The 27183-nt window shown below is 46.5% G+C and overlaps 1 protein-coding gene across 1 annotated transcript; it reads left to right on the top strand.

The window, feature by feature from the left end:
• Positions 1 to 968: 968 nt before the first annotated feature.
• Positions 969 to 25525, top strand: FKBP1A (FKBP prolyl isomerase 1A). Its single transcript, XM_022592816.3, has 5 exons — positions 969 to 1114; positions 1194 to 1241; positions 18677 to 18789; positions 22340 to 22504; positions 24429 to 25525. The coding sequence occupies exons 1-4, from the start codon at positions 1078 to 1080 to the stop codon at positions 22466 to 22468; spliced, it is 327 nt and encodes a 108-aa protein (XP_022448524.1). The 5' UTR covers positions 969 to 1077; the 3' UTR covers positions 22469 to 22504; positions 24429 to 25525.
• Positions 25526 to 27183: the final 1658 nt, after the last annotated feature.

A 27183-nucleotide genomic window follows, 5' to 3' on the forward strand; every position in this document is an offset into this window, starting at 1 on the left:
GTTAAAGAACTTTGGGGTCATGTTTAAAACACCTCAGGAGCACATGCAGGGAAATACAGAGGATTGGTCCACATCTGCCTCCCTCAGGTCCTAGACTGTGTCACAATGCTCCTTCTGGCTGCAATGCCTCTACCTGTTCCTTCTGCCTTACCTGCCCCAACACACACACAGCTGGTCAACACGTTCCGACCTAGACTAAACCTGGCTACCCCAGGGAAGCATGTCACCACAGTCCACGTTAAGTCAGGCATCTCTATTATATGTCCCTCAGAGCACAATGCCATGAACCGCTCTCACAGTACTTACAGATTTGAAACTTTACATTTACCTGCGTGGTTGATTGTCTCTTCCTCGCGAGACCGTTAAGTTCTGTAAGGTCAGGTACGGAGTTTCCTTTACCCACGTTTCCCCAGCACCTAACACAGTGCATGGCACAGAGTAGGTGCTCAATAAGAATATATGTATGCAAGCTGTGAATGGATGAATGAATGAATGAATTCGGACAAGAGAGGACAGGCTTCATGCAGGGCAGTGTAAATGCTGACGCCTCCTCCAAATCAGAAAAACAGAACTCAGAATCGTGACCCACTGACTGAATGCTAACGCGAACGCACGCTTGCTCGGATCTCTCACAACCATCCTTTTCACAGGGTAGGTGTGGACTTATCAGTCCCCCGGTCAGTAACTGGTAACTGGCCGACCCCTAATTCTGATTTCCATTTCTCGGATGCGGAAACTGGGTTAGAGATGCCTGCCCGGCTGGAAAAACGGAGAAAGGAAAGGTGAGGGAAGAAGTCCGGCCCCCCGGAACGACTGCATCCGGAGGCCTCGGGGCTTCCGGGCTTCCGGCCCCCCGGCCCCGCGGCCCGGGCTCCGGGGACGTGCGCGCCGTGTGGGGCGCGCACGCAGGGCGGGGCTGCGGGGGCGCGCGCGTGCGCAGCCGTTCCGCGGAGGGACGAGGCACAGCCGCGGAACCGCCGCCAGATTCGCTCTCTGTCCACGCCGCCTGTCGCGCCGGCCGTCGCGCCGCCCGCCCGCCCGCCCGCCCGCCCCGCGTCCGCCGCCGCCGCCGTCGCCATGGGAGTGCAGGTGGAGACCATCTCCCCCGGAGACGGTGAGTAGGTGCGCCCAGCGGCCTCGGAGTGCCCCGGCTGCCGCGCGCATCCGCTCACCGCGCCCGTCTGTCTCCTCAGGGCGCACCTTCCCGAAGCGCGGCCAGACCTGCGTGGTGCACTACACGGGTGAGTCGGCGGGCCCGCGGCGTGGGGTTGGGGGGCGGCCAGCGCGGCCTGGGGGCAAAGGCCCGGGGCGTGGCGGCGGCGGGCCCGCGTGGCCCGAGGCCGAGGCCTGGGCGGTGGCAGCGCCCCCGAGGGGACAGCGTCGGGCCTGCGGAACCCCGGACGGTCTGAGCCGGCGTGTGGGAGCGCTGACCGCGGGCCCGACGTTATCCTGCACTTCGAAAGCGGTTCTTTGCCTCAAATGCTGCCGTTTTGCCCACAGCGCGGATGGGGAAACTGAGGCTTGGGGAGGCGAAGTCACTTTTCCAAGTCACACGCTCAGGAATGGGCAGAGCACTGGCCAAGGACCATCAGAGAGGATTTATATCATTTCTGTGTCCCGGTTGACACCGTATCCCCGCTTCCTCCCCGCCCTTCGGTGGAGATAAGAAGGGCGAAGTAATTCTCAGTCCGTGGGAATTCAGCCTCTTCCCCGAGGAACTCGGCCCTGCGCTGCGGGTGGGGAGACGTCCCACTTTCTAAGTCATTGCTCTGGCCCAGCCCGGCCTTGGAAGAACCAGATCTGCACGGTCTTTTTCCTCTTCTTACTTTTGAGCCACTTCACAAATCCATGCCTCAGTGGCAGTGATGGCCCAGGCTGACAGAACATGTAATTTAGCCCCCCCAACCCTTCTAAGAGTAGAGACCTATCCCCATTCTAAAAATAAGGAAACTGAGGCCCAGTTAGGGAAACAGACAGTACTGTAAGCCAAAGGAAATATTAGACTCTCAGCCACAATTCTAACATGACAGTCATATGCCTTGAGACCATCTTTTACTCCATGCCCTTACAAGGTCCTCCTGGGTTGTACTTGGTGGGGGAAGGGAGGGAGGAGGCTGAACAGGCGGAGACTTCTTAGCTGTAGGGGTGTGCTGGTGATTGGTGTAGCCCCAGTTGTTCATATGAACAACCTTCCCTCCCTTTCCTCCTTCCCCTTTCTCCGCTTTCCCACCCTTTCCCCTGTTCCTCCTCCTCCTTCCTCTGTTTCTTCTCCTTCCCTCCCTTTTCCTCCTCCTCCTGGGTAGTCTTCTGTAGGCAGTTCTGACCCCGCTGCTCAGGGATTAGCTCTACTCTTCTCTTCCAGATCATGGGGGGGAGCCCCCTGTTGAGGGAAATGACTTTCTTTGGGAAGGAAAAAAAAGCAACTAACATTCCCTCCTCCTGTGCTCTTTTATTTCTCTGGCTTTTTTATTCCTCTGGCCCTTCTCCATGTGTAGAAAAGGGGGCCGGGGGTGGAGGGAGTTAGGGACTTGAACTTTTAAAAAGGCTACCAAAGGAGGAGGTACTGAAACTTCTCTTCACGGGAAGATCTCGTGCCTGCAAACGAAGCTGGAAAGTGGTTTTGATGTTTTAAATGGCTGTCTTTGTGGACCACAGTCAGCACCTAGGAGGTCCGCTGGAGGAGAACCTGCCAGTTTGGTTGTTTTTGATCTGCAGGATGAGAAGGGTAACAGTTGCCTTTTACAGTGCTTGGGTGAGTGGGCAGTTCATTCAGTTCCCACAGCCAACTGGGGCAGAGACTGGGACTCAGAGAGATGATGAGGTGACTTCTGACCCCTTCCCCCAGTTTGTAGGTAGACACATTAGGATAATTGGCTACACCTGTCCCACTCCCAAGTCTGTGCCTCTTGTCCTTGGATCACCCATCTTCTGGTGCTGATGGTAGGACTGGACACCCACATGTAAGCAGAACAACATTTCACTGTGCCTCTTGGTGAAGTGTCCCCGCACAGCATGTCTGGAGCCTCTTCCTAAGAGAACAGATGGTCGTGGGACCCAGAGCACCATCAGGGCTCCCACTGCCTCTTTTCCAAGTCTGTGTTTTCCTCGAGGGCGGCACCCACCCACACGTTCCCAGAACAGCAGCAGGACCCTGGCATGCATTAGGACAAAAGCTTTCTTTTTTATTTCATTTTTGATAAGCCCTACAGAGACGCCCTGGTGAGAAGCCAGCTCTGCCTCTCACACTCGCAGAATAGACTGTTCTTGGGCAGGCGGCTTTGTTCCTGTGGGTCTTTGCCACCAGCCTCCCAGAAAGAACCCATTTGAGACCTGTGGGGGCGTGAGAGGAATGGGTAGGCGCTTTGAGATTTCATCTAGAGCAGTTATGGCTTTTAAGGCACTGGGAACAGAATCCATCTCGAGGGAACATGGTGGGGAGTATCATAAAAATCTGGGGGTCCTCAAAGGCAAGAGGCCCACTGGACCTCGAGAACGGAGAAATTCTCATGATGCTCCTACTTTTCATCTGTGTTTTTCTCTACCTGCCTGCCTCAGTAGTCTCCTGTTACAGCTCTCTGTTTTCCTGCTTCTCCCAAGTTGTAGATGGTGGACGTTCCTGCCTGCCCACCCAGCCTCCTCCCACCCCCGTGCCCCGTTTCTGTCTTCTTTTGCAGATCTAGCTCAGATTGCTTGGCTGTGTGGCTCCAGTGGTTACAGTTCCTAGGAGGGAGAATCTCATTGACCCAGGTTCAGGTCGGGTGAATACTCTAGATCCAGTCCGCTCTGGTCAGGTGTCTGCTACAGCTGATTTGGGGGCAGCTTCTAAGAATCAGCATTGGAAGTAAGGAAGCCAAAGTCTTCTCTCAATCACCAGAGATGTGATCATCACAGACTGACTTTGACCACATGGATGTTTTAAATGCTACTGGTGGCTGCCAGTTGTATCCTGGATGCTACTCTGGGCTCCCTCTGATACCTTTTGTGGCCTCTAGCAGAGCACAGCATGGGCACCGCCCCAAAAAAGGCCTGTGCTGCCTCATCGTAGTGCCAGAAGGGAAAATGCAAACTGTACTGTCACCAGCCAAGCACCTCCTAGTAGCGTGACAGGCAGGCATTGAAGTGGGAGGAAGGAGGTGGAATGGTAATCTGCCAAATATGTGCCTTGAGGATCAAGTGGATCCTCATGGCTCTCTCCTTGCCTCCGGTAGCTTCATCATCTTTATAGTTGAGCTTGTCCTGACACACAGCTAGGCTTATGTCCCTTTTACTCACATCAGCAGGCCACATGCCTGCCATTGTCAGAGCAGCCTCAAGTGGATTGAAGAATTCTTTTTTTATAGTTGACATCTTGTCCTTGGGATCGGGTTTAAGTTGTCTATAGCCTGGCTTCTGACTGAGAAAAACCAAGGGGCTCTTGGCTTCATCTCCTCAGGAGGTCCACTTGGAGGGATGATGCAGCTCCCAGGGCAGGTGTGGTCCCTTTCCTGCAGCTCCCCTCCCCACCCCAGCCCCTTGCTTTTCTTTAGCCTCTGTCTCCCCTCTCCTCTCTGCTTTATTCCACCCACTCCCCTGCTGGGTGTTTCTTGGCTGATGATCTGATGTCTGGAGGAAGGCTCGCCCCCAGCAGAGACTGCTCAGATGGATTCCGCGATGTGTGGCGGCTTCAGGCAGACAGGCTGTAACTGTTTGGGCGGGGCCACAACAGGACCCTTTTCCTTCCTATAGCAGATTGAGCAACAGAAACCAGCCAGGCACAGGGACACAGCCAGTGAACTAAACAAAGACCTGATCTGGTGGGGATGAGAGTAATAGCACGAAGGTGTGACACGTCAGGTGGTGAGAAGCTCTGTGGAGAGAGATTAAAGCAGAGGACCTGGGAAGGGGATTTGCTGCTTTTAGTGAGGGTGGTTGGAAGAGGCCTCTGACAAAATGACATTTTAATATTTGCCCAAAGGAAGTTGGGGAGTGCGCAGTGTGGCTGTCTAGGGAAGAGTGTTCCAGGCAGAGGGAGGAGCTACTGCAGAGGCCCTGAGGCTGGAGCATGCTTGGTGTATGAGAGGGACAGTGAGGAGGCCAGCATGGCTGGAGCGGATTGTGTGAGGGAGAAAGTGGCAGGAGATGAGGTGATGGTGGGGCCTTGTAGGTTATTATCAAAACACTGGCTTTCTCTCTGAGATGAACCATTAGAGGGTCATGAGCTGATTTGGACTTTTAACAGGACACACTGCGTTCTGGCTACTATGTGGACTCTTGGTGGTAAGTGCAGAAACAGGGCCCCGGTCGTGTCCTGGGTGTATAGAGTGTGCAGAGGTTGTACCAGGTGGACAGTGATCCCCAAAGAAGATGTGGGTCCTTTGCTGGGTTCAGATCTTAGCTTGGGTGAATTGATCTGCTTTTCTCAGCTTCCATGTGCCATCTGTAAAATGGGAGTAACAGTGCCTGCTATGAGGAGTTGCTGGGGGCAGGTGCATTCTGGGATGGGCAGCAGCAACAGTGACGCTGTTATTGCACATAATCTCATTAAAGGTCCCTGTGTCTTAGGCACTAAGTGGTGTATTGTCCCTGCAGTTTAGCATTGGCGGAGTTGGATAGGCTGAGACCTTATCACCCTTCCATTTTACAGATGGGGAAATAGGTAATTATAAAAAAGAGATGAATCTGAGTGAGGATTCACCTCAAAACAGGCCTACACATTGCCTACAGATTATATTGGCTAAGAAAGCTGCAGTTGTTCTCTTCAATTTGGGGACCAAGGGAGGTTTTTAGTGTTTGTTGTTGTTTCTTGGTGGGTATGAGAGGGGCAGGGTTGGGCTACATCAGCTTGGCTGTGTGAGCAAGTTAAGGTGTCAGTCCTTTTTCTCCTCAAGTTTCCTTAACATAACTGGATTTTAACATTTTGAAAATAGACCTTGCTATGGAAGCATTATTTTCTTTCCTCTGGGACTGTGATTACCAAAAAACAGAATCACACGGTTGCCGAGCTCTCTTCTGCCACAGGTGAGAGCAGAAGAAGGCTCACTTTAAGTGAACCAAAGACCTCATAGTATTGTTGCATCTACGTGCAACTCTTATTTGTGAAGTTGTCAGACATAGAGAAAAACCAAAAAAGAATAATAGGGCTTCGCTAGGGCGCAGTGGTTGGGAGTCCGCCTGCCGATGCAGGGGACACGGGTTCGTGCTCCGGTGCGGGAGGATCCCACATGCCGCGGAGCGGCTGGGCCCGTGAGCCGTGGCCACTGGGCCTGCGCGTCTGGAGCCTGTGCTCCGCAACGGGAGAGGCCACAGCAGTGAGAGGCCCGCGTACCGCAAAAAAAAAAAAAAAAAAAAAAAAGAATATTAAATACCATGTGCTCACTACCTAGATTCCACGATGGTTGACATTTTGTCATATTTGCCATTTCTGTCTACTTATAGGTATATGTAGGTAGATATCTATGTCGGGTTTTTTGCTGAGCCATGTAAGTTGCAGACATCATGATACTTCTCCTCTAAGTTCTTGAGCATGCTGTAAGAAAGAGAGTATTCTCCCTATCCTGCTACTGGTCACATCTGAGAAAATTTTAAATGATTCAGTAGTATCTAAAGCCAAATTCATATTGAATCTACCCCAGTTGTCTTCAAAGTGAAAACCAGAATTCAGTTGAGGTTCAGTTGGGTATTATGTCTATAGTAACAATCTAGAAGAGTCTTTATACCTCACACTCCTTTTCCAAAGAGAGAAGGCTTATTATCTTATAGAATACCCCATGTCTGTCTCATTGTTTTCTCTTGGTTGTTGTCTAACTCCTTTCACTGCCTTGATTTCCAGTAAATTAGGAGTTGAAATGTCTAAATAGTTTCTGGTTAAAACATTTTAACGTGAAGACTTCTTACAGAATGTTGTGCACTTTGTACTCAGCACACCGTGGGGAACATCACTATTTGTAATGCTAAATTTGATCTTTTTTGTGAAGGTGCATTCTACCCTTTGCAATTAGTGGGCGGTCTGTGAAGTGCTTGGACATCCTCCCCGTGCTCTGCTCCTCATCAGCCTTTCACCTACTGGTTTTTACATCAATTGATGATTCTTACCAGAAGAAACTATTTCATTGGCATTTACAAAGTGGTAATTTAAAATTTTTTCTTCATATCTTCTACATTTATTAACTACCATTCTACTGTTACACAGGGTAAAACTTAATTCTTTAATCACCAATCACCACGGTCAGGAGTTGGCTTTATAGTCATCCCCCATGGTGACAAGGGACTTTCCCCCCCTCTGTTTGTTTGTTTTTAGTATACTAAGAGCTCATATTTTACTTGGAGCCTTAAAATCATAGATATTCATTATTCTTTTTGGTGCTCACATTGCCCCAAAATTGGCCAGTAGGAGCCCCTTCAGGCAGGCTCCAGTACCTTTTTGACATGCTCCCACTATTTTTAATCATTTCCTTGTTTTACTTCTCTGATACTGGCATCAGTCACCTCTGCCAAGAGCTCTGGTTCCTTTCAGTGGGTCTCATAGACTTTTTTTTTTTTCATTAACAACTTTATTGGGTATAATTTATACCATAAAAATTTTAACTTGAACATGTTTGGTGGTTAAAAACTGATTTTTATAAAGTACTGATTGAGTTCATTGTATCTATAAACTCATTTGTCTGCCTTGGAGTTTTCTCTAAAAATAGTATTGTCACCTGCTATTTCCCATGGAAAAGGCCAGGGGTGTTTTGGATAACTTAGGCATGTATTATCCAGTTCCCCCTTTGGTGCTCATGGCAGTACTTGTTGATTCATATTTCTGTTTTTCCTATTTTTTTTTACCTACTGAGGAACTCAGCTGAGTCCTTGCATTTCTTCTCTCAGACCCCTTTAACTTTGGCCTGATAAATTCTAGCAGTATAAAGAGCAGGAGGAGGAAAGGGAGAGAAAAGGGGGAATAATCAGCTCCTGGATGCTGCTGTCTCTGCTCTCATTGCCTTTACTTTTCCCTTCCCAGGAGCTCAGGCCACCCTGGCCTGCATTCAGTTCCCCAAACACACCAAGCTTTCCCCCCAGGAAGGTCTCTGCCCCTGTATTTAGGTGCAGCCACACTGCCCCCACTTCCCACCACATGGCAGGCTCTTCTTGCAGCTTAAGTGACACCCCCTCAGTGGGTCTCCCCTGACCCTTGACTAACGTGTGTCTTCACACATGCACACACACTCACGCCTCTGTCTCCAGCAAGGCTCCCGTCCTTTGCTTTCCTCACAGTCAGGCTGTGTGTAGTTACATCTACCCTTTCCCCGGGAGACTGCAGGCTGCAGGAGGCCAGACCCACACAGGTGGTGTTCTCCAGGTTCTCTCCCCGTTGGTGCCTGGCGTGGAGTAGGTACTCAGTGACCATTTTGAGTGGTCAGTTAGGACCTGGCATTAGACTCCAGCTGGAGTGTGGAAAGCCCACATTCCTGTTATGATTGGTATCATACTTCTGTTGCCTTTGGGTTAGAATAAGAAAGAGAATATTTACAACATTTTGGACTTTGCCCAATCCCTGTGGATTGATACAGTTGTAACCACTCCTTCCTCTCTCACCCCCACACACAGGTCAGCACACCAAACCTGTCCCTCAGTCATTCAACAAATGTGTTAGGAGCTGGGCAGGGGGGGAAGCCTCAACCTTGCCCTGGAGGTGCCTACCTTGTAGGGAGTGCCTTCCCTTGTGCTTAACATTATAAGGGAAGTGCCTTGAGCAGCCCACACTTGGGGCTAGAAGTGCGACATGGTCTTGGATGTGTGTGGCTCAGTCAGGGGCTTGCCAAGTGTGTGCAAGGCCTGGTGGGGGCAAAGGTGCCTTTGAATTTTCTACAAGTGTTGTTGACCATCTGTTATATGCAAGGCACTGTTCTGGGAACCAGGAATATAGGCGTGAAGAAGGCAGAGTCCCTGCCTTCATAGATCTTAAACTGTAATGGGAAAGACAGATGATAAATAGGATTAATAAGCAAACATTGGACATTAGCCAGTAGTGCTGAGGGAACAGGAGAAGGTTGAAACTTTAGATAGAACAATGAAGGTGACATTTGAACAAAGACCTGAAGGAGGTAAGGGAGTAATCCGTGTGACTGGGTAAGAGCATTTTAGGCAGAGGAAACAGCAAGCTCAGAGGCCCTATGGTGGGAGTATTCCTGGTGTGTGTATACAGAACATAAGAAAACAGTGTTCTTGAGTGGAGAAGTGTGAGAGGAATCAGAGATGAAGTCACAGAGGTGGTGCCGTGGGGTGGCAGCTCTTACAGGGCCTTGTAGGCCATTTTAAGGACTTGAGCTTCTATTCTGAGTGAAATGAAGAACTAGGGGAGGGTTTTGAACACAAGGGTAATAGGGTCTGACCTGTATTTTAAAAGAATGTCTCTCTGGCTGCTATGTCAAATTTAAACTGTAGGAGAGCAAGGGCAGAAACAGGGAGACCAGCAGGGACTTACTGTAATAATCTGGAGCCAGCCTCCAGGATTCATGCCTTTAACCATTATACCTGACAGCTCCTGCCTCTGTGTTTTCTAGAAAACAGAAAAAAGAAAAAATTCAAGATCATGCATATTTCTACCATTTCCAGATAGCCACTGTTAAGTAGTGTTTCCTTTTGTGCATCTCTTCCCTACCCCTATGAGACATAATGTGGCAGTCTTCTTATATTGTGATAAAATAGAAAATGGAAAGGCATGCCCACCAGAGCTTGCATTCTGGTTTGCATCCTGCAATTCTGCACATGGGCCCTCCTTTGAAAATACACTTTTGGTCATAGAACCTAAAGGAATTTAACCAAAGGTTAGAAGCATTTTCAGAAAACAGATAAGAAATGTTCTTGCACTTTGTGTGATGGGGAAGCAGAAGCTGGTTCTCTCTTTGGGTCGGAATTTGACTTGTGATCATAGCACGTGCATGGGGTTCTCAGAATTCCAGTTCAGGAAGGCTACCCTGAGTTCAACTGCAGAGGCCTGGAAGTGGAACAAAGACATAAGCTTTGAATTACTGCCTCATTGTGTAGAATCTCACCCATCATGATTGGGACAAGGGGATAGTTGATATGTTAATCATAAAAGTGACTTGGTTCCTCTAAACATTTTATTTAAATCCAAACATAAATCATTTACTAAAGGGCCATGTCTTTCTTTTAGGGTGGGTCTTCTGGTGGAGTTTCCTATCAAGGTTCTTGCAAAAACTAATTTTGGCTTCTTTAAAGTAGAGCAAGGACTGTTGTGAGGCCATCTAAGTGCCAAACCTTTCCAGGTTTTTAAGACTTCTTTCTCTGAACATACATTTAGTCTCATCCACACACAGTTATTCACTAGCAATATTTTTTAGTGAATCGCCTTATTGAGTATTTCCAAACAATCAGCTAGGACTGTACTTTTTCTGTTCACACTCATATTTCATTTATTTACACACTATTTAATTATATTATCTATCTTCAGTAAGTATAACTGACATAAATGGATTTGGGAATAAACATAGCTGATTGACCCTTGGAAAGCATAAAACTCACATGGGAAAGATGGAGTGAGGATGAGCTAGAGACTGGGGCACGAAGGAGCTTTCACAGCCTGAGGCTGTGCAGGCTGTGGTTTCTATAAGAGTCTCTGGCCAGGCAGCTCAGTAAACGGTAGTTGAGAGAGCTTCTGTATATAGTAAGGAGGAAGGGAGGCAGCTCAGCCTAGGTCAGTGTGCCCATCTGTGCCTAGGTCAGTACATCCATTTGGGGATGTTCCAAGGAGCTTCAAAGGCAAATCTTCAGAAAAATTGGTGATTTTCAGTTTGGTTCCCCCACCACCATTCAACCATTGCACTTTTTTGTACTCAAGAAACTACCTGGTATTGAGTTAAAAGTAGAAGTCCTTTCTCTGTCTTCCAACTGTAAAGTGGCAAGAATTTTAATATAGTTTTGAAAGTTTGGGGTTTGGGATATTCTGTTTTGTTGTTGTTGTCATTGTTTGGTTTAGGTTTGGGTTTTTTGTTTTTTAGTTTTAAAACTTGCCATATTTGGGGCCCTGTAGAATGCTGCCTGTGAAAACCACCTGCAGAAATTCATCAGCTACTGAAAACCACATTGTGAGTCATGAGCTTTAACTACAACAAGTGGTGAGGCCGTAGCTTCAGTGCCTTCTTAAGTCATCTTCCTTTACCCGGTAGAGGGTGTTTGCGGACTGTTCCTTCCACAAAGCAGGGTGCCCTAGAGGTGGCTCCTTTTCTGTTGGATTGTAAGTGAAATGATAAGCCAGGGGTGCTCCTTGGGTCTTGTCTTTTTTTTTTTTTTTTTTAAGATTTTTTTGTTTATTTTATTATTTATTTATTTATTATTTTTTAAATTTTTTTCTACTTTTTGGCTGCGCAGCATGTGGGATATTAGTTCCCTGACCAGAGATCCAACCCGGGCCCTTGGCAATGAGAGACATAAGGACTTCAGCTTCTATTCTGAGTGAAATGAACTAGGGGAGGGTTTTGAACACAAGGGTAATAGGGTCTGACCTGTATTTTAAAAGAATGTCTCTCTGGCTGCCATGTCAAATTTAAACTGTAGGAGAGCAAGGGCAGAAACAGGGAGACCAGCAGGGACTTACTGTAATAATCTGGAGCCAGCCTCCAGGATTCATGCCTTTAACCATTATACCTGACAGCTCCTGCCTCTGTATTTCCTGGAAAACAGAAAAAATAGGATTAATAAGCGAACATTGGACATGAATAGGAGAGCAATGAGAGCATGGAGTCCTAACCACTGGACAGGCAGGGAATTCCCTGGCCTTGGGTCTTAACCACTGCTTCTATGACATGGGCTGAGCATCAGAGACACAGTCCGAGGGACCTTTGCACAGCAGCTGCTGGCCAAGTCTGCCTCTGCTGGTTCATTTGGAGCAAGAAAGAACCCTCCCTAACAGATGAGCAGCAGAAAGAGCCGAGCCGTGGGAGGAGTGCTGGGGGGAGAGGACCTGGAGACTTCCCCACGCTCATGCGCACGCTCTCTCTGTTTTTTTAAAGCCCTCCTGCTCCCTCTCCAGGGATTTGAGTCTAGTTCTTCCCCCAAAGAACAGCTAAAACAGTTTGGGAGGAGACCCAGGCGAAGGTGATGTCAACTGCCTTCCAGCCAGAGGCTGCTTTAACAGTCCCTCAGGCAGCCATAGCTTTCACTCTTTTCATGGCCTTGTGCATTTAACTGGAGACCCCCCAAATTTTCACATTTTTCTTACTGACTAGTAATTTAAAAGTGCCAAAAGTAAAAACTGCCATTCTGGGACTACCCCTCAGATTCTTCTTACCATATAGGGAAGAGGTCCAGAAATGGAAGCCTCACACTTGTCCTGCTAGTTCTTAAAAATCATGCAAATGAAGCAAATCGAAAAGTGCTCATGAGTGCCAGTGTTGTGAGTGCCAGGGGTTGAGCTGAGTGCCACAGGGACATAGAACTCTGAGTCCCAGTCTGTGACCTTGAGCTGCATTCAGTCAGGAGAGACGAGAATTCTTGAAATCGAGAATACTTGGCTATCCTAGGCAATTTCTGGGTCATGAGGTATAGATTTGTGTGGAATCAGAAGTGGAATCAGTCAGTTCTGCAGATAGAAGGTCATGCTGGTGATCCAGGTTTTTGCTAAGAGCGGCTGTCATGTCTGAACTGTAACCTCAGTTGCCTTCTCTCAGCAGAGCGTGCTTTCTCTAGGAAATTACAGTGCTAACTTGGCAGGTGGTTTCACTGTTCAAGGGCTCCAGGTCCTGGCACGGAGATGTCCAGAGTTAAAATGGGAACAACTGCTGAGGCTTGACTTGCTGCCTGCTTTACCTGCTCCTTCCCAGACAGAGGAAGCACCTGCCATCCACTGCCAGGTTGGGTGTAGGAGGTAAACATATGTAGGATTTTAGTAAATCTCCTTTTTTCCCTTTCTCCCCGTTTTTTTAAAATAACAGTTTTACAGAGGCATAATTGACGTGCAGTAAACTGCTGCTACTTAGCGCGTACAGCTTCATAAGTTTTGGTATGTTTCTTTGTTCCTCTTTGAAACCTCCCCCTTCTTCCCATCGCCAACAACCCCTGATATGCTTTTCTGTCAGCATAGGTCAGTTTGCATTTTTCTGAAGTTTTATATAAGTGGAATTACATCGTATGTACTGTTTTGTCTGGCTTCTTGCACTCAGCATAATTATGTTGAGATTATGTTGTTCCATGTGTCAATAATTCATTCGTTTTTAATGCCAAATAATTTTCTGTTGTATGGATATATTTGGTTATCTGTTCATCAGTTGGCAGATGTTTGGGTTGTTCCAATTATTGGCTGTTACAGGTAAGTCTGCTGTGGACGTTTGTGTATATAAGTCTTTTTGTATAGCCATAAGTGTCATTTCTCTAAATATCCAGGAGTAGAATGGCTGGGTCAAATGGGAGGTGTATGTTTAACTTAAACGGCCAAACTGTTTTCCAAAGTGGTGGTTCTGTTTTAAGTTGCCACCAGCCATGTGTGAGAATTCCAGTTCCTCCACATCCTCACCAGTACATACATAATATGATGAGTCTTTTTAGTTGTACTCATTCTAATCGGTAGTAGTCATACCTCCTAGTGGTTTTAACTTGCGTTTTTGTGATGATGATAAGGTTGAACATCTTCATGTGCTTACTTGCCTTTTTTTATCTTTTTCAGTGAAATCTATTCAAATCTTTTGCCCTTTTTTAATTAAGTTGTTTTCTTGTTGAGTTTTGAGGGCTCTTTATATATTCCGGACACAAGTCCTTTATGAGATATATGCTTCATAAAGATTTTCTCCTAGTCTGTGGCTTGACTTTTCATTCTCTTAAAAGTATTTTTTAAAGTGAAGAAGTTTTCATTTTTGATGAAGTTCATTTTATCCTTTATGGATTGTGCTTTTTAACCTCATATCTAAGAAATCTTTGTCTAACCCACAGTCACAAAGATTATTTCCCTGTTTTCATCTAGAAGTTTTATAGTGTTCATTTAGAGTGGATTTTTAGTTGATATTTGATTATGATGTGAAGGTTGATCCAGGTTTTTACTTTTTGCCTACGGATATCCAGTTGTTCTAAAAGCCCACTGTATTTTTCATCTCAGGCATTGTAGTTTTCATCCTTGGAAGTTTGACTTAAATCTTATTGTCCTTCTCTGCCAATTCTAACCTCTGTATCAGTTCTGAGTTGTTTTCAATTGATTGATTAGTTGCATTGTGGGTTGTGTTTTCCTGCCTCTTTGCATGCTTGGTAATCTTTGGATGCTAGACGTTGTGAATTTTATGTTTTGGGGTGCTGCATATTTTTATTCCTAAAAATATTCTTGAGCTTTGTACTGGGAAACACTTAAGTTACTTGGAAATAGTTTGATCCTTTGGGGTCTTGTTTTTTTTTTTTAATTCTTCCTTTCTTCCTTCATTTTTTGGCCGCACCACGCGGCATGCGGGATCTTAGTTCCCCATCAGGGATCAAACTCATGCCGCCTTCAGTGGAAGCACGGAGTCTTAATCACTGGCCTGTCAGGGAAGTCCCTGGGGTCTTGCTTTTACGATTTGTTAGGGGGTCCCGAGCAGTGCTCAGTTTGGGGCTGATTATTCCTCACTGATGAGGTAATATCTTCCTGGGTTTCCTACCCAGTGCCTCATGAACCATTCTTTCTTCAGTCTGGCTGATGGGAACAGACACGGATCCCAGCCCGGTGTAAGCTCTGAGCACTGTTTCTTCTAAACCTTTTGGATGCTCTTCCAGGCCTTGAGAAGCTTCCTCAAACACATGCATTGATTAGTACTTACTGTACCGAATACCCAAGGGGGACCCTCTGTATACCTCTGGGGGTCTTCCTCTACAGCCCTCTCCTCCCTGGTACTTGTCCTGTGGACTTGAGCTCCGTCCCACTTTCTTCTCCCTGGAAACTCCCAAGGATATAAGCTGGGGCAGTCATAGGGCTCGCCTTGTTAGTTTCCCATCTCTCAGGGATCACAGTTTTTCATTGCAGTGTCCAGTGTCTTAAGTGTTTAACTATTGTCGGGGTTGTTTCTCTCTCTTCTTTTCATTTCATTTCGCTTATTTTCTTTTGTTAGTTCGTTGTCTTTTTGTTTTTGTTTTAATTTTTGGTTGTTTAGTTAGGAGGGTAAATCTGATCCCTTTTCCTCCATCTTGGCCGAAACTACTGGTTTTGATGTCACAGCTTCTCTTATGTTCTGCATTCAGTACCGACAAACCTAATTCCCACTCCAGAAAGCATTGTATGCACATTCATTCCTGCTTCTTAATGGACATTGCTTCCTCTCTTGCATCACCTCCTTCCTCACCCTGCAAATTATAGCCATATAGAAGGTGGTCTCTTCCTCCGTGTTGGAGAAGCCTTTTTTCTAGCACCTCCTGGCCCCTTTAGCCTTTGCCAGTTGTGTGACATTCTGCTCAGATCTTTGGATATCGTTTACCCTTTGGACTTAGATTATAGGAAATTCCCTCCTCACATGTAAGGAACCCATTACCAACACCACCACCTAACCGTCCCTGTGAAGATTTCTTCTCCAAGGAAGTAGGTGAGATTGACAGAGGATGACCATGCTCTCAAGTTCTGGAGAGAGGCTCATGTCCTCTTCCCAGGGACAACAGCTCATCTGAAATAGGGTAGGAGAATAAGGATCCTTGGCAAAGCTCCTGCTTAAAGCCCCTTTACTTAGAAATCCTGTATCTTGGCTTTAATGTTTCTTTTTGCCCCTCAGTGTCCCAGAAAAGCTTAAGGGGGACATTTTCCCAGACCCACAGTTTCTGCACTGAAGAGCATCCACTTCTCCAGTTTGGCTCAGCAGCAGGTAGAAGCTGAGTCTCACCTGTGCCCCCAGCCTGGTACCAGTCAGACAGTTGAAACATCTCACCTTCAGGCAAAGCAGGATGGATGCATGTAACATCTAGAAGTTGCTTGGCAATGCATTTGATCAGGAATAAAAGGAAAGTGTAGGGAGTCTGTCTCAGTACCCAGTGGTTTTTGTTGCAGTCAAAATACGATCTTGCTCTGATTGGGCACATGTTCAAATTTGGTAGGAAATAGTATAATTCTTTTGTAGGTATACTGTATTTTTTTAAACTGTGAGTTGCAACCCATTAATGTATCATGAAATAAATCTAGGGAGTCAAAATCAGCAGTCTTTTAAAAAATGAGAAGTGCATGCCACATAGTAACTTACATGTAAATTTTGCTTCATTTATACACATTTATGTGTGTACTGGTTCCTGACATAACACACTGGTCTGTCGTCACAGTGATAGCTCTTACTGATGTGGGTTGTTGAGTTCCATTTCTTTGTTACTTCTCTCATGGCAGCGCTACAGTGGGGTGTACTAAGTAAATGTCAAATAAAATATTTACCTCATTCCAGTTAGGTTACTTTCAGTTGCAAGTAACTGGAAATCTGACTTAAGGCAAAGCAGATTTTTAATCACCTCAGAATGCAGGTCTTAAAGGAGGTGGTTTGGGGCTGTTTCAGAGCAATGGGACTACCATTCTGGGGCTCCTGGCTGACTTTGTGGTTACAAGGTGGCTGCCATGGCTCCAGACATCACATCCTCACATGACAGCATGCAACAGGAAGGGAGGGCAGGAGCTTTCCTCCTGGATGTGTTTCTTTTTTTAACCAATGAGGCAGGTCTTTCCTGCAAGATTCCAGTAGATTTCACAGTTGGTCCAAGTGCCCATACTGGCCCATACAGCCACCTCACACCAACTCTGGCATAGGAGGAAAGCTTGGATTGATTCCAGTTCGTCTCCTGGGCCAGGCTGTTGCTGCTCCTGGAAATTTGATGTTGTTAGAATGGGGGGGTGGGGGTGCTGCGTCTGGGTTTTCCAAAGGTCTGGAATGTGCTACACCTGTGTTCCAGGTGCCCCTCTGGGCAGGTTTTCTCTGAGTTTTGTCCAGCCAGCCTTTGCAGATAGTCAGGACTTAGGGGCCAGGGACCACCCTCCCATCCTCGGCTCTTTCCCACGTGGCTTCCTCACCTAGTAGTTACCTGTCTACCGTGGTTGCTCAGGAAGCCCTGGGGCTCTACTCAGGGTCTGCTCTAAAGAGCATGGACCAGGAAGAGACTAGTTCTGGTCTTCAGTCTCCTCTCACCCTTAATGCTGAGTTCAGTTGGGGTGGGGTCAGTGTATGAAGAACCTGAAATGGGTTAAAGGGAACGTACGTTGTATTATGGAAGGTGGAGACCTAGTCTTCTCCCAGTTTCTCATTTATAAAAAACTATTCAAGTCCTGCCGTTTATCATTCCTTTTATCAGGTAGTGATTGTGTTCTGGTAAAGGAGGAGCTACATGTACACCCCAGCTTGTTAGTTCTGGGGTGCCAGTTCCTGGCTCTGCACTGACTTGGCATGGGTAGATCTCCATCCTCCTGTCTCCCTCTCAGTCCTCAGCTCCAGGCTTCAGGCAGTGTCAGCACCCACTCTGCGCCCAGGACATCTGTCTCCCCTCCTATTCTGTTAGGACAGCAGTTCCTTCCCGCCTCCCCCACCCCGTTTCCTATTTTGTCAAAATACAGAAAGTCTGGTGGCTGTGATAAAGCTGTCAATTGGTCTCTGCTTCCCCATTCCACCTACCAGTGCTGACATTGTTTTTTAGGCTGGGATTTCCCTCCACCTCTGAAAACATACAAACACAACAGACTTCTGTGTTTTGCTGGGTCTTCTGAGTGTTGCTTAATTTAGAACCATGGTGGCTGCCCAATCTCCGCCTCCAATGAAATCAGCTTTGTGTTAGTTACATGTCAGCAACTGGCTGGCCCCTTCCAGTCTAGGATCCTGGTGTGAGTTTTCAGGACCTCAGTGACAGCTATCACAATTGGCTGATACTGGCTTCCGGAGAAACCAATGTGATGGTCTTTTTTGAGCAAGGAGTTGCAGGTGTCTATTCGTCTTTTGTCGTGGCACTCACCCACTGGCATCTCCATCTCTGGAATGCCCCCTTTTAGTCGAGGTTGCCATTATGGGTTGTCTCGCTTCTGGGAAGCTGGAATAGTGGAATGAACATGGTTTTTGGATTTATAGCCTAGCTTTACAAGTTCACTTCTCTCTGCCTCAGTTCTGTGAAATGGGGACAGTGCTGTGGGAAGGATTGAATAAGTTCATATGTGGAGAGTGCCTAGCCCAGTCTCTGACTCGTAGTAGAAACACTGCCCACAGTTCAGAGTCGTTAGCAGTTCACTGGTGAAAGGTTTTTGGTGTCTTCCAATGCCACTTCTCTGATTCTCCGACACCAACTGGTATCCTACAGTTCAGTTAAGTTCTGACACTACCCACATTTCTGTAAAAGATGACGAATGAATTGAGGAAGGAATATGGCTTCTTGCACATGGAGTGACTTTGAGCTGTTCTGTGTGCCTAAAGGGCCCACAGTTACTCTGTCTGGGAGGAAACCCACAGGGTGCTGGGAATTCCTGCTAGGAGTGTGTCCACTTCCCCATTCTCCAGAACAAGGTAGACTACTGCCTGCCTCTGTATCAACTTACTGCTTGGAGCTGGGGAAGAGCGTTCACAAGCCTGGAGTAGAAGGACTACCCCAGCTCCTCAGAGGCCCACTGAGGACACAGGAAATCCTCCTAGGACACCCTGCCAGGCCCTCCAGTGCTGGCCCGTGGGACTGGCACTCTGCTGCTGACTCTGACTTGCCTCATGTCATTACTCCTCGTTGCTCATGTTACAACTGCCCTTTTCCACAGGGATGCTTGAAGATGGAAAGAAATTCGATTCCTCCCGGGACAGAAACAAGCCCTTTAAGTTTGTGCTGGGTAAGCAGGAGGTGATCCGAGGCTGGGAAGAAGGGGTTGCCCAGGTATGCTCTCCGTTGTTTCTTTGTGTTTCCTCGTGTCTACTTCTTAAATTACGTTTATAGGTGGGAAAAATTTCACTCCTAGCTCTGTCACCCAAATAACTCCTTTTATTAATGTTTCTTGTAGAATTTCTTTAAGTGCCCCCCCCTTTTTTCTTTTAGACACACACACACACACATTGTTCTGTGCTTTGCTTTTTCACTTAATCCATCTCTGATACTTTATATACCAGGATATAAAAGAGGAGGAAGCTCTCCTCCTCATAGAGCTACACAGTGTAGGCAGACTTCAGAGATATTGCAGGTTCGGTTCCAGATCACCACAATAAAGCAAATCTTGCAATAAAACAAGTCACGTGAAGTTTTTGGTTTCCGAGGGCATATTAAAGTTATGTTTACACTGTACTGTAGTCTGTTAAGTGTGCAATAGCATCATGTCTAAAAAAACAATGGACAGTTTACCTTTGAACAATGTGGGGGTAGGGGCATCCCTCCCCCGCCCCCGAACAGTTGAAAATCCACGTATAACTTTACAGTCGGCCCTCTGTGTCTGCAGTTCCTCATCCAGGGATTCAACCAACCACGGATCACGTAGTATTTAGCATTGAAAAAAATTCACGTGTAAGTGGACCCACATAATTCAAACCCGTGTTGTTCAAGGGTCAACTGTACATACCTTAATTTAAAAATACTTTATTGCAAAAAAATGCTAACCATCATCTGAGCCTTCAACAAGTCATAATCTTTTTGCAGTAGTAACATCAAAGATCACAGATCGCCATCCAAATAATAATAATGAAAAGGTTGGAAATACTGAGTGAATTACCAAAATGTGGCAGACATGAAGTGAGCAAATGCTATGGAAAAAATGGCACCAGTAGATTTACTCAACACAGGGTTGCCACAAACCTTCAATCTGTAAAAAACACAGTATCTGTGAAGCACAGTAAAATGAGGTATGCCTGTATTCCCTGTATTCCCTTGGGTGTGCTGTAATTTATTTGACAAGTACCCTATTGATGGCCATTTGGGTCATTTCCAGTATTTTGATATTGTAAACAATACTGCAGTGACTAATCTTGAATGGACTTTATTTTACATTTGTGCAAGTGTTGCCATAGGCAAATTCTTAAAAGTGGAGTGAGTGGTTCAGTGGCTGTGTGCACTGGATTTTGACATACTGCCAGGTTGCCATCTGTGGGGATTACACTGAGTTGCCACCAGCGGGCTGTGAAGGTGCCTGCTCCTCCCAGGCCCTCCAGCACAGTGTGTTGTTAAAAACTTTTGGCTTCAGGACAATTTAATGAGTGAAAAATGTTATCTCGGTATCATTTTAATTTGTGTTTGTCTTATTATTGACCATGTTGTGTCGGACCACTTCTGAGAAGTCAGACTCATGGAGAAAGTCATTTTGCTTGTCTTAAGTGTGTTTCTTCACCTCTCACCTCCCAATTTGTGTAAACAGCTTTTGTTCTGCCAACTCTTCAAAATTCCCAGTAGATAGTAGGGGACCCAGGGTTGCCAAATTTCAGTTGGATTTTATCCTTCCACTAAGCCCAGGAATTTTCTTCTTGGCACTAACCAGGTAAAGGGATGTTTACGGTGGCCTAAGACCCAGCGAGCTTTATAACAGGCCCTGCCACGATGGATAAATTAGTCTATTTCCTCTCACCAAAGAGAATTGGAGATTTAACCAGTGTGGCGAGAAGGATTTGTCTTTCTCTTTTCCAGAATACACTTTGCTCTACTTCCTCTATAAAATATCACTGATTTATCTCCAAATAAACTGCTTAACTTTCAGAAACTTTAAGCTATCCCATTCCCAGGTGTCTAGATTTTTGTTCCAGCATGACTGAGGGTTGGCAGTACAAAAAGGAGAGGATCTTTGTGGCTTACTTCCCTTTGGAAACCTCTTCAACTATACCTTTCTGTCCTGTCCTGTTCCCACCCCAGAAGTCTGGCAGGCTCTTGGGTCTGTAGCCCATCCCCCATCTCCCGTGCCAACCATTGTCCACCCCACAACTCATCTTCTGTGGCTGTTCCAGCACTGGAACAATCGTTGTGTTGTGTGTTGCAGGAGCCATAGCTGCCACCAAGAGAGTGTTACCAGTCTATTTCACATCCCAGGCTTGGTGAGGCATGGTGGGGTGTTGGGGAGATGCCCAGTCTCCCCCTGCACCCAGGGTTCTTTGGGTCAGTCACAGCTCTGTTACTTGTGAGAAGTCTGGGTGGTCTGAGACCTACATAGAGCATCTTCTTTTAAATTCCTCTGTAGAATATTTATTTAGCAACTAAGTTAAAAGCACAGGAAGAAGGGGGGTTGTCTTGTGCCCCTTTTCCTATTCTTTTGCTATTGTGTTCTGGTTTTCTGTGTTTACAGGTCTGCAATCCTGCCACATGTACTATTTTGGCAGCTTGCTTTTTTCATCTAACGATGTGTCTTGGACGTCTTTCCATGTTAGTATAATTAAGGCCGCTGTATTCTTTCTGTTGGCTAACCCGTGGTGCACATGTGCTGTGAAACCACTCCCCTTGCAGTGGGCATTTGGGTTGCTAGCAGATTCTGGAAGTGGAATTGCTGGGTAAAAGGATAAGATTGTTTTGAATTTTATTAGATTAAGCCATATGCTTTCAACTGTCCTTATTACTACCTTGGTCCAACATGTCACAGTTTCTGAAGGGAGCTGTAGGAAGTAAGCCTGAAGCTTTCTCTTCAGTCACCATCTCTTGTTCTGGGTCAGAGAGCCAGGAACGCACACATGGAGACTTAAAAAAGATAGGTAAAGGGTGGGAATAGAGCAGAGAACCTGCTCACTGTTCAGAAAATAAATACTTAAGCTTGTGTATTTGATTAGAAAATGAAAAACTACAAATACATTTTAATAAGTGAAAAATTTCCCTCCACCCTCTGTTCTCCCCATAGAGAAATGATGGTATTATTTGTGTCCTTCCAGAGATGCTTTCTGTTTATACAGGCAGGTATAAATAGATACTTTCCCTTTTCCACACAGCTGGTAGCATGCTGCTTTGTACAGTGTAGTTTGTACCCCAGAAAATCATACTGGCTTTTTTAGTTTTTCTGTATTTCTGAGTACAAGTATAAATCTAGAAAGTATAGAAAAGTATACTGCCTCAAATATTACTTTCTGTGTGTTTTCTTTTAAAGCAAAGTTTTGATCAAAGCACTCCTTTTTGAAGAGTATAGATGCCTCTAGTGACAGGCCACTGAAGGATTAGGTGGTGACACTTCTAGAGTGATGGCTGCCCAGAGTCAGATCAGTGGGACCGGGACAGAAAGCTTGAGAGCCTGATGGTTCTGGGAGTCGAGAGGGATTTTTATCTGCTGTCGGCTACCTTGGAGCCAGATATAGGGCTCATCCAGCCTGATCGCCTACCTCCACATCCCATAGAGGGCGTGCCCGCTGCCCAGGCAGCCGTGCAGTCACTGGAATGTCCTAGTCACACCGTCCTGGCAGGTAACCACAGCTCTGCTTCTTAAGGAGACATTTGGGGGGCGCCTCAGCTCATTCATTCTTCCTTGCTCTTTTCACAGATGAGCGTGGGTCAGAGAGCCAAGCTGACTATCTCCCCAGACTATGCCTATGGCGCCACTGGGCACCCAGGCATCATCCCACCAAATGCCACTCTCGTCTTTGATGTGGAGCTTCTAAAACTGGAATGACAGGAATGGCCTCCTCCCCGATCTCCCCATTCTTGGGTAAGGAACTTAGTGCTGAAGGACCTTCCTTTAACTCCCTTTGCTCCTCCCAAGTCAGGCACAGTGTTTGATGAGCATCAGAGAGAACCAAAAATGCCATGGGTTTTTTTCCCTTTACATTCTTCCTCTATTGGCTCTCCTTTCAGTTTTAAGTGTACACCTTGGAAAGGGACAGCATGTGCTCTTGAAAGAACTCGTGGGGATGGGGAGCTGATGGTAGCTGTTTAAGTATTTTTATATGTAGCCTATAAACTAAAACTGAGTTGGGAACTGGAAATATAGGCCAAATTTTTAGTGCCAGCATTTTAGTTCTTTAGAGGTAAGATTGGGATGACTGACTTTGTTTGCCCTGCCTAGTTTCTGCAGCTCCCTCATCCATACAGTCTGTGGTTACTGCCTGTTAGAGGATATGAGAGAGGCATTACCACCTGGGCCACCTGCCTCGGGGAGCAAGCCCAGGACACACGAGGACAGACAGCAGGCCAGCTTGTTATCAGTGGGTTGAAAGGTGAGGCCTAAGGATGCTTATGAAGTGTAAAGGATGCTCTCAGTCTAGGAGAGGCTCTTAGGGACCTAAGTCAGCCTTTCTGTGCAACAGGTGAGGAGACTGAGGCCCAGAGAGAGAGAGGTCTTACTCAAGGTCACATCCAGACAGTGGCAAATTAGGACAGAACCCTTTTCTGCATCTCCTTCCTGGACCTTTTTTTCCTTCCTCTACCCTCATTTCTAGGCAGCCAAACTCAATATCCTAATGGCTTCTAACTTTTCATGTGGGTATTAGAATCATAAAACACATGAATGTTTGTCATCTTCTTTCCACATGGCCCCAGACCTCTGCATTTGCTCCCCTCCCGCCCCTGGAACCAGAGGGTCACAGCCAGGGGCTGGGTGAGAATGCTTTTGTTTGAAAATGGTAGCAAGTGGCATCCAGCCTGTTAAGGAGTACCTTTGTCCTACTGTGGACTTTTTAAATAGAGGAGCCTTTTTTATTATTAGCTATATCCTCCCAGTGGTTTGATCCCTAAACACCTGGGTCATCCAGGCCTGGTCAGGTTTGAGGACTCTGGCTGCTCCACTTGTCATTCCTGCCGGGAGGGAATTCTGACACTTTATAGAGCCTCTCTCTGCCCAGAGGTCTACACCTAGTCCTCACCCTGGAAAGCTGAGTCCTTTGAACATAATGTACTTGAGGAAGCCTTGGAGTTACCCTGATTTGGGAACAGGCTTTCTGGAAATCTGGAAGGACAGAGGAAGGGGAGAAAGAGGGGAGAGAGGGCTGAATGGCTGTGAGTCACCCTGGCCTAAGCCTCCCCACACACTGCCAAAGCACAGCTCAGAGCTTCTCGAAAGGGTCTTGAGGGAAAGCCCAAGGGCAAACCCAGAAAGTTACAGGTTCGAGTGAGTGAATGAAGACTGCAGACATTTTCTCAGTCTGTTCAACATGAGGAAAACCAGCTTCGGGCTGTGCACATTAAAGCCCCTGGGAAGCTTTAAAGACTCTCTTGATGCCCAGGCTACCCCCCAGACCAGTTAACCGCCACCACTGGGAGTGGGGTCCAAGTGTTCAGGTTTTTTAAAGCCCCCAGGTGATTCCTATATGCAGCCAGGTTGGAGACTCATTGATAATGGGAAACTGTATTGTCAGCTGCATTGGTGGACTTTGCCTCTCCTGCTATCCTCAGCAACAGAAATGTGACCTTAGGTTTAAAAAAACACAACCAAGGTGAGCAGAAAGGAGCTGCTCACCTGGGAATCCAGCCCGAGCCCAGTGGGCCCTCCCCAGCTGGAGCAGAAGGGGCGAGGGCCAAGTCAGACCTCACAGCTGTTAGGGAAGGGACTTGGTGTGGCAGCAGCCTGTGGCTGTCCCTACTGCACCCAAAAAGCACTGAGTTGCTGGAACTCACCAACTTTCTGTCCCCAACAGATGTGCCATGGAAGGATCTGGCGCCTCCAGATGCGCACAGCGAGTCCGTACGGAGCTTTTCCTGATGTTCCACTACACTCTTTGTATAAACATCTTCCCTGACTGAATGTGTTCTGTCACCGGCTTTGCTCTTCCCCTTTCTCCTCGTATGTGTGTTGACCTGAACTATATGCCATAAACCTCAAGTTACCCATTTTAGTTTGTTTTCGTTTTGGGGTGAAGATTGAGTTTCAGTCCCTTTGGATCTAGGTTTCCAGTTAAGTACTAGTCAAGTATTAACAGCACAAATAATGGGTTAACTTTAGAATAGGAATTGGTGTTGGGGGGAGTGCAAGAATCTTTATTTTATTTTATTTTTTTTGGATGAAAGTTTTATCTATTATATATTAAACATTCTTGCTGCTGCGCTGCAAAGCCATAGCAGATTTGAGGCGCTTTTGAGGGCCGAATTATTCTCCAAGTTGAGAGATGTCCTCGGGTTGAATTAAAAGCCCTACCCAAAACTAAAGTGGGAAGGGGAGAGCCTTTGCCTCCACTGCCCCACCCCCACCCTCCCCTTAACCCTCTGCCTTTTGAAAGCAGATCATTTTCACTGAGATGTTGGACACTACAGGTGTGTGTCACCGGGCCAGCAGGGACCTCTGAAGCCTTCTTCATGGCCTGGCTTTTTTTTTTTTTTTTTTTCCATCCTGTGGTTTTTCTAATGGATATTTAGGACTTTTGTAATCTCATAGCTATCCAGGCCCCACTTCCTAAATTTTAAGAACTTTAATCGAAAGTTAAATTGAAGGTGCTGTTTGTAGACACTTAACACCCATGAAAGCCCAGCCATCATGACAAATCCTTGAGTGTTGTCTTAAGAAAATGATGCTGGTCATCACAGCTTCAGCATCTCCTGTTTTTTGATGCTCAGCTCCCCCTGCTGATCTCAGAGTTTCCTGGCTTCTCCTTCCTCCCTCTCACCCTCTGCTGTCCTGTGTAGTGATTTGGTGAGAGAAATTGCTGCCTACTCGCCCACCCCTACCCCACCCCCTGCACTACATATGAGTTTCAAGTTTTATTATTGCAATAAAAGTGCTTTATGCTGGCTTTTCTCAGCTCTGTGTGATGGTGGTTACTTTCAGGTGCCTCCCCCTGCCCTTTGGTGCAAGGGGATGGGGTTGGGGTGTGGCAGCGGGGGTGCAGTGCTGGAGGCTGTGTCTTAGCAGAAGAACTGCAGCAGGAACATCCTTCCCCGTTGCCCTCTTGGGAGATGGGATGGGGGGCAGTAGATCTGCATCTTCACCCATGGAGGGAACTTTGTGGAGGTCAGGCTGGGGTCGTCAGGGAGCCCCACCCGCTTGCCCATCATCAGATGTTCATTAAATGTGTGGTCTGGGTAGAGTTCTATGCTGGGTTCTCTGTGGTTGCCGAGAAGTCGGGGATGCAACCAGCAGCAGAGCTGAGCCACCACCCATTTGGAGATGTGTTACCAGCAAATTGATGAAATGTTACGAAGGGGAAGATTTGGATTTTAAATACGTGTTCCTTGGTGACACTTGGTGTGGAGGCTTTTTGTCACGTGGACAGTTTGGTTGCAGTAGCTTCCCTGGCCCTACCCTGTATATGCTAGTAATATTCCCCTCCTCTGGTCATGGACACCAAAAATTGTGGTGTTCCACACCTTTCTAGACACCTTCCACAATTTCCCTGGTTGAGAGCCTTTGATTTTAAATAGAGAGATGGTTTAAAGACTTGCTTAATGATTTTCCAAATCCATCCTTTTATTAATTTAAGTCACCAGAGTATCATTTCAGGGTTATGTCTTATTTTCCCCAAAATTCTTTTATAAAAATTGCCAAGCAACAAATAAAAGATTTTTCCCGTGAATATCCATATACCCATCACCTAGATTCTGCCATAAACATGTTACTGTACACCTATTTATCACATATTTATTCATCCCTCTGTCAGTCCCTTTATGTTACATTTCAGAATAAACAGCAGACATCGCTACAATTTCCCCTAAACAGATGCCATTAGAATTTAATATTTGTTTACACTTTTGTACCCTAAAACCCTATCAAAATACAGAAAATCATCTCAGAAAGTTCCCTTATGCCCTTTCCCAGTCAGTCCCCAGCCCACCCCCAGAGGCAACAATTGTTTTGCTTTTTCTACCATAGTGTTGCCTGTTACAGAATTTAATTTCAGTATGATCTTAAATGCTATGTCTTCCTTCACTCAGACACATAGGGAAGCTTTTAGCTCTCACTGAACTTAAAAGTTCAAAGAAATCGTCTGGATCAGGGTCAAGTATCTGACAGGCAGAACCATGGGCCCCAAAGATGCACACATCCTGATTCCCAGAGCCTGTGAGTACCTTACATGGCAGAAGAGATTTTGCAGATGTCATTACGTTAAGGACCTTGATGTGGGGAGACTGTCATGGATTACATTGGTGGGTCTAGTGTAATCACAAGGGTCCTTAAATGAGTCAGAGATGTGAGGACGGAAAGACATCTGAAGATGCCATGCTGCTTGCTGCCTTTGAAGATGGAGGAAGGGGCCACAAGCCAAGGAATGCTGGCAGTCTCTAGGAGCTGGACAAGGTGAGGAGAAGAATCCTCCCCTAGGGCCTGAAAGAACCAACCCTGCCAACACTTGGATTTTAGCCCTGTGAGAGCCATTTTGGACTTCTGACCTCCAGAACTGTAAGATGATAAATTTGTATTATTTTAAGCCACTAAGTTTGTGGCGATTTGTTACAGTGGCA

The sequence above is a fragment of the Delphinapterus leucas genome, chromosome 15 (assembly GCF_059928025.1).
Source record: "Delphinapterus leucas isolate spDelLeu-1000000601 "Yukka" chromosome 15, BTC_Dleu_Yukka2, whole genome shotgun sequence".
NCBI lineage: Eukaryota > Metazoa > Chordata > Mammalia > Artiodactyla > Monodontidae > Delphinapterus > Delphinapterus leucas.

What these genes read in the sequence shown, in the direction of transcription:
- FKBP1A (XM_022592816.3), top strand. Translation starts at nt 1,078, where the DNA reads ATGGGAGTGCAGGTGGAGACCATCTCCCCCGGAGACG. An exon ending in CTGCGTGGTGCACTACACGG is followed by an intron (nt 1,242 to 18,676) that starts GTGAGTCGGCGG and finishes CCTTTTCCACAG; the next exon opens with GGATGCTTGAAGATGGAAAG. An exon ending in GGGAAGAAGGGGTTGCCCAG is followed by an intron (nt 18,790 to 22,339) that starts GTATGCTCTCCG and finishes CTCTTTTCACAG; the next exon opens with ATGAGCGTGGGTCAGAGAGC.